The sequence below is a fragment of the Tupaia chinensis genome, unplaced genomic scaffold, assembly GCF_000334495.1.
Source record: "Tupaia chinensis unplaced genomic scaffold, TupChi_1.0 Scaffold000607_1, whole genome shotgun sequence".
Lineage (NCBI taxonomy): Eukaryota > Metazoa > Chordata > Mammalia > Scandentia > Tupaiidae > Tupaia > Tupaia belangeri.
In genome coordinates, this window is record NW_006160126.1 from 191,328 (window position 1) to 198,820 (window position 7,493).

Here is a 7,493-nt window from a genome sequence, read left to right on the forward strand (position 1 = left end):
ACCGCGATTTCAGTCCTGGACCTAGTGGCTCGCTTTCTCACTCTCTTGTCTGTCTCTCTGGTTAAATTAAAAAACAATAAATAAAATAAATAATCCTTTTGTTTTGTTTTGTTTTGGGAGGTTTTTGCTATAGGGCTTGAAAAACATGCCAGGCACATACGTGTGCATGCCCAACAAAACAGAGAAGCAGAGGAGAAGGGATTGTGGTGTGACCAAACCCTACGAAGCAGTGCTTTCTTCCCTTTCTCTATCTCTAGTGAGTGCATGTGCCCTCATACCAAGTGTGGAAAAAGAGAGAGAGAGAACACATTTCCATCAAGGAAAATAATTATTCTCCCCCCCCTCTCTTTTTTGATATTTTTGTGATAGGGCAAATATCTTGTTGAATATCAAAGTGTTACTTCCTCTAAGTAACCGTGGTCAACCATGTGGAAGTCCAGTGCCTTAACCACCATGCCACTTGCTAGCTCCACAGCTTTCCTTACTTTAAACCTGCACCTGAGGGTCAGATGGTGCCACCGTGGTAATAGAACTGGACTCACAGAGTTCACATCCCACGGCTTCCCTGAGTGCAGTGGCTGCGTATGTACCCATGACCTGGGCCACCAAGGCTAACAAGGTACTGAACTGTGAAGATCATAGCTGGGGGTGCCTTTCTCTCTCCCTCTTTCTCTTAGAACAAATAAATAAAAATGTAAAAGAGAAAACCCTGCACCTCTATAGCAAATCCAGAGGGAAACCATTCTTTCAAAAAAATTAAGTAGAGGAACCAACAGGTGGCGGAATGGTTCCGTCGCTGGACTCCCACCTAGTCAACTGCGGTTCGCGTTCTAGACCTGGTGGCTTCAACTCACCCTGGACACATGTATGTGCGTGCCCAAAATCCTGAGAGGAGAATAGAGGAGAAGAGATTGTGTGGTGTCCCCCACCCATCCCCCTGGCAGGTCATTTCTCGCTTTCTGTCTGTCTTTCCGGCGAGATCTCTCCAAGGGAAAAAAAATGTAGTAGAATAAGATACTCAGTATTTCATGGCATGGTGCATGCTCTTACATTAATTGCAGTAGAGATGGCCTAAGTCTGAGGAAAAGACAGCAGGTCTTGGCCCATTCACTTCGTGGGCCGGGTCAGCATACTGTGCCACTGAGCAGATGCCTCTGCTGCCTATCCCCGTTTGTCCTTCCATGACCAAGGTGACAATATTGACCACCGGGAACCTGCTCTGGACAGTACCCTGACATACCTTCCTTTTCATTGTCCTGTGTTATGTAACAAAATGTCAGTAGCAACATTTCTTAGTTTCTAAGTATGCCAGAGGGAAAAGTCTTCTAGTTCAGTCTTTGTCTTCTGGCACCTTCCACATGCTGATATGCATTTACCTTCACCTGTCTTTCTTTTTTTTTTTTTTTTTTGAGGGATTTTTGCTATAGGGCATGTGCACTCGCCAGAAGAACAGAGAGACAGCAAGCGAGAAGTCACCCCCCAGAGGGGATGGCCACACCACAATCCCTTCTCCTCCATTCTCCTCTCGGGATCTTGAGCATGCAGGCACAAGCGCCCGGCATGAGTTTAAGCCACCAGGTCCAGGACTTGAACCGTGGTCGACCACATGGGAGTCTAGCGACATAGCCATTATGCCAACTGTTGGTTCCTGTTTTTAAAGTCAATCTTTAGCACTTTGCTTCTTTAACACTTTGCTCCCTTAGCAATGTCTTATTTTCTTGCAAAAATATAAAAAAATCTCCTCTAAAACCTATTTATTGCAGGTCTGCCAGGTGACATCGTGGCCAAGGCACTGAACTCGCACATGGCCATCTGTAGTTAGAAGCCTAGACCTGGCTGCTTGCTTTTTCACTCCCCCCTCCCCCACTGCCTCTTTCTCTCTTTCTGGTCAAATTAAAAATAATAATAATAATAAACTTAAATACTTCTAAAAAAAAAACACCTACTTCTAGAATGAACATGATAGTAATATACATGCATGTATTTTCAAAAGGCAGTCAGATCAGCACAGACACCAGGGAATTCCACATCTGCAGGTCTCTGCCAGCCCATCTGAATCATCTCTCAACTCCTTTCTTTTGATTTTACTGCAAGACTTCATTTCTGCTGCTGGAATTACCTCCTGAGTCTTCCTATCCTTCAGACACCGACCCTCTGTAACTATGTCTTCTTAGCTTTCTAGCGTAAAATTCACTTGATGCGTTAGTGGAAGTTGCAGTATCAGAACTTACTTTCTGGTGCAGGGAAAGTTACGGCTTCGATCCTCTTTCCGGCAGTCAGGGCCCTCCCACCTCATCTGCTGGGAACGGAACACTCTCTTTAGAACGCTTTCCTTAAGGAACTTGGAGATGATCTTGTCTCTTTGCACGTTACTGAACACCTTGCCTTCGGGAAGCCAACTCAGCTTGTCACAGCCACCACACCACGAGGCGAGGGGCAGCTGTTCCGGTGACACCACAGCCCTCTTTGGAATAAAAAAAGGAATTGCAGGTTACCTAAAAGTCATGAATAAAAGATCAGCCTAACTGGAAAAACAGCTCAGAGCGGTGCAGCGGCTACGCTGCGGGATCAATTTAGTTTAATAATACGCTGCGCGCAACCTAAGAGAGCTGCTGGCCCGTCATGGCAACTCGGCATCACAGGAAGAAGAGGCCTGGGGAGCGTTCTTTCTCCCCTTTTTTTATTTTGGGGAAGGGAGAGAGTAATAATTAAACTGTGGTTTTTGAAAATGTAAATCTATTGGTCATTTTTAAAACTTACTTTCGTAGTATTTTCAATTAATGTATAATAATTATACATATTTTTGGGTTTTTTTTTTAAGAACAAGCAAATTTTTTAGAATTATTTTATTAAACCTTATTATTATTATTATTTTTTTTTTTTGGAGAGGTTTTTGCTAGAGGGCACGTGCACTTGCCAGACAGAGAGAGACAGAGAGACAGAAAGCGAGAAGTCACCCCCCAGGGGAGATGGCCACGCCGCAATCCCTTCTCCTCCGTTCTCTCGGAATCTTGGGCACACCCGGTGTGAGTTTAAAGCCACCGGGTCCAGGATGCAAACCGCAGTCGACTACATGGGAGTCCAGCGACATAGCCATTATGCTAACTGCTGGTCCCCCATAAACCTTATTTATTTATTAATTTAAATTTGACTAGAGAGGGATAGAGTGAGAGAGAGAAAGAGAGGGAAAGTGAGAAAGCAAGCCACCTTGTCTGCAACTTGAACTACAGTCAGCCATGTGGGAGTCCAACCCCCTTAACCACCTGCTGGCCCCAACAAGCAAATTTTTAAAAGCTTATTAATAAGCATGCACATGAGAGACAGAGAAAGAAGCATCCTTCTCTGGGTTCTGTCACACCACAATCCCCTTGCCCCAGGCCTCTAGGTCTTCAGATCCTGGGGCCCATGTGCGTGGTGTGTTCCAGGTGGATGGGGATTCCAACACCTCAGTCCAGCACACTACCACACATGCCGCTGAGGTGGGCCAACATACTGGTTCTTGCAGAATAAAAATGGAAATAGGAGGACTATTTACAAATATGCAAAACGGAAGCACTTGTTATAACAACGCATATTAGGGCCATAGACCGAGACGCGCGGTTGGCTGGGCTCAGGGTCACACAGGTAGTCAGCTGTAGAGTACTTGTAGCCTTTTTGTTTTTTGGAGAGGTTTTTGCTATAGGGCACGTGCGCTCACCAGAAAGACAGAGAGAGACAGAGAGACAGAAAGCAAGAAATCATCCCCCAGGGGGGATAGCCATGCCGCAATCCCTTCTCCTCCATTCTCCTCTCGGGATCTTGGGCATGCACGCACACGCGCCTGGCGTGAGTTTTAAGCCATCGGGTCCGGGACACGAACTGCGGTCGACTACGTGGGAGTCCATCGACATAACCATTCTGCCATTTGCTGATCCCGGGTTTTTCTATTTTGATAGCCTTTTTTTAGTTCAGTAAGTGCTGTCTCTGTTCGCCCTTTCTAAAGATCTGATAATGATATGGTAATTCATTAGTGATGCTCATCTTTCTAGGAAGCTGGTGAATGGCAGCTCAAAACCTACTGGAGAATGGGTTTTCATTTAGGCTTCTCTGTGACTGGTTATGTGAATATAAAGAAGCTGAAGAAATCCTTCACTTCTCGAAAGCAGGCAAACTCGCTTTGATTTGTGTTTATTAACTCAGTAAAGCCAAGGGCTGAACATAAGGTAGTGATGTGTACTTTCTATTTTTTATCCTAACTATGCCAATCTAATTATAATTCCCTGAATCTGAAGCACTGCCTTTTACTTACTGAAAAACATTTGAGTCTGGTTTGTGTACTGTCAAACAAAGAATATGTAGCACTTAAATAAATAACAATAACATTTAAGGTCAGCCTCGTAGCCTTGTGGTTAAGGGAACTGGATCCCACGTTGCCAATCACGATTTGAACCCTAGCCCTAGTGGCTTGAGAAACAAGTGGGAGTGTCCCTGTGTGCCCCAGATCCTGAAAGCAGGGAGAAATGGAGCAGAGATTGCAGCATGACCATGCCCCATGGGGGAGCTCTGTTTCTTTCTCAGTCTCTCCAGCTCTCTCTGGTGAGTGTACCTCTAGCAGTTAAAAAGAGTAATGACATTGGAACCAGCAGATGGCATGATGGTTGGGGCACTGGACTCCCACATGGCAGACTGCGGTTCCTATCCCAGACCCGGAGGCTTGCTTTCTCACTCTCTCTCTCGAGCACCCATGCTTTGTAGCAAGTTAAAAAAGAATAATAGTGGGAACCAGCAGTTAGCGTAATGGCGATGTCGCTGGGCTCCCACGTAGTAGCCCGCGGTTCGCGTCCCGGACCCGGTGGCTTAAAACTCATGCCAGGCACGTGTGCGTGTGTGTCCAAGATCCCGAGAGAATGGAGAAGGTACTGCGGCAAGACCATCCCCTCTGGGGGGTGATTTTTCGCTTTCTGTCTCTGTGTCTCTCTCTGTCTGTCTGGTGAGCGCACACGCCCTATAGTGAAAACCTCTCAAAAAAAAAATAGTGATAAATAAAATTAAATGAATAATTCTTAAAAATAAGATGATAACGCAGTTTAATACTTGTGCCCTACTTCGGATTTCAGCCAAGGGTGACGAGCTTCAGAGAGCTATAAACATTCTGTCAGTTGTTGTTTAGAACAACAATTAAAAACATGCTCAGGGACCAGCAGTTAGCGTAATAGTTATGTCGCTGGAGTCCCATGTAGTCTACCGTGGTTCGAGTCCTGGACCCGGTGGCTTAAACTCACACTGGGCGCGTGCGTGCATGACCAAGATCCTGAGAGGAGAATGGAGGAGAAGGGATTGTGGCATGGTCATCCCCACTGGGGGGGTGATTTCTCACTTTCTGTCTCTCTGTCTCTCTTTCTGTCTTTCCAGTGAGCACACATGCCCTATAGCAAAAATTTATCTTAAAAAAGAAAGAACATGCTTAAGGACCAGCTGCTGAAGGGGTGGTTAAGGCAGCTGGATCCCATGTGGCTGAATCCACAGTTCAAGTCCCATGCCTGGTGGCTTTGAAAACATGCATGTGCATGAGTGCCCCAAATCCTGAGAATAGAAGAGAAAAGATTGCAGCATGGCCATCCCCCCCAATCCTCCTCTCACTCCCCCCTCCTCCTGGCACCCCCCGACTCCTCGGAGTGATTTCTCACTTTCCTTCTCTCTGGCAAGGACACCCACCCTGTAGTAAGTTAGAAAAAAGAAAAGGAAAATGTTTAAATAAAATGTAAAAAAATATATATATATGGGTCAATTTATACAGTATATAATGAATCACTTTTTAAAAATTATTTTATTTAAATTCATTTATGTATTTACTTCATTTGACCAGAGGAGGAAAGAGCAAGAAAGAGAGAGAGAAAGGGAAAGTGAGAAAGCAAGCCTCCAGGTCCAAGTTTCGAACCACAGTTGGCCATGTGAAAGTTCAGTGTCCTTAACCACCATGCCACTGGCCGGCCCCAAGAATCACACTTTAATAGCTTACTTCTGGGGCTGGGCAGTGGCATGGTGGTTAAGGGCTCTAGGCTCCCACATGGCCCACTGCTGTTCAAGTCCCAGACCTGGTGGCTTGCTTTCTCCCTTTCTCTCTCTCTCTGTGTGTCTCTCTCTGGTCAAATAAAAATAATAATAATAACAAATGGAATTAAATAAATAAATAATTCTTTTTGGAAAAAAAAACAGCTCACTTCTTTGGCATGTTGAATAGCTTAAAACATGGTTTGTTCTTTTCTATTTGTGGAGATGAGAGTTTAGAACAAAGCACTCAACTTCGCTGGGAAGAAGCCAGAGAATATGTCTCCCAGCTTAGTTTTTCCATGACAGAGAAAAAGAGAGCGGCACTCCCCACAGGAGCTTTCCACTACAATCCACGGACAGTCATGGGCGCCCAGCATGTACAGGAGGCCTTCAGACAAGAACCCAGGACCTTCCGATGTGAGTTCAACCTCATGGAGTGTAACAGTATCACTGTACCACCAGGTTGGTAAAATTAAGAAGCAGAATTATATGGGGCCAGCAGATGGCGCAGTGGTTACACTGCTGGACTCCCACATGGCTGACCTTAGCTCGAGTTCTGGCCTCAGTGGGTTGAAACTCATGCCAAGCATGTGTACGTGCATGCCCAAGATCCAGGAAGAGAATAGAGGAAAAGAGATTGTGGCGTGGCCATCTCCTCGGTGTGCGATTTCTCACTTTCCCTTTCACTGTCTCTGACTCTTTCTCTCTCCCCCCCATGAATGCACGTGCCCTAAGGCAAAAGCCTCTTAAAAAAGAAAAAAAAAAAAAAAACAGCAGAATTTTGTATCTGCTGATCTGGCACTAACGAATCCCATGGTACAATCGTGAAGCATTTCTAGTCTTGGCCAGGGGTTTGTAAATTCGCTAAGACGCTGGCCAGCAACATCCGTTTTGCCATTCACGCTTACAGTTCACCTCCTTCCCTACTCCTTGCCACTCCGCAGGGTGGTCCTCCAGTTGGTTCATAAAGAAGGTAATTCCAAGGAGCCTGGCTCCACAGGCAGTGGAACATGTTGAAATAAGGAGTGGCTGGGACCAGCAGTTAGCGTAATGACTATGTCACTGGACTCCCACATAGTTGACCGTGGTTCGAGTCCCGGACCTGGTAGCTTAAACTCACACCGGGCACGTGTGCGTGTGCACCCAAGATCCTGAGAGGAGAATAGAGGAGAAGGGATTGCGGCGTGACCATTCCCCCTGGGGGGTGATTTCTCACTTTCTGTCTCTCTGTCTCTCTCTGTCTTTCTGGCGAGTGCACATGCCCTATAGCAAAAACCTCTCCAAAAAATAAATTAAAAAATGAGTGGCTACAACAAATCTATTAGTTCCATTTTTGTCCCAACTCTGGTAGTAGTTTTGCAGTTTTTTAAAAAATATTTTATTTATTATTATTATTTTAATTTGACCAGAAGAGACAGAGGCAGAGAGAGAAAGAGAGAGAGAGAGAGAGAGAGAGAGAGAGG

At 45.4% G+C, this 7,493-nt stretch overlaps 1 protein-coding gene across 3 annotated transcripts in view; it reads right to left on the minus strand.

The window, feature by feature from the left end:
• The window catches only part of FAM217A (family with sequence similarity 217 member A), a 27,470-nt gene that overhangs the window by 17,738 nt on the left and 2,239 nt on the right, over window positions 1-7,493 (minus strand). For all 3 annotated transcript variants that reach the window (XM_006158756.2, XM_006158755.2, XM_006158753.2), the window contains exon 2: window positions 2,232-2,464. In XM_006158756.2, the coding sequence (XP_006158818.1) occupies window positions 2,232-2,464 (233 nt within the window). The remainder of the gene's footprint in view (window positions 1-2,231; window positions 2,465-7,493) is intronic.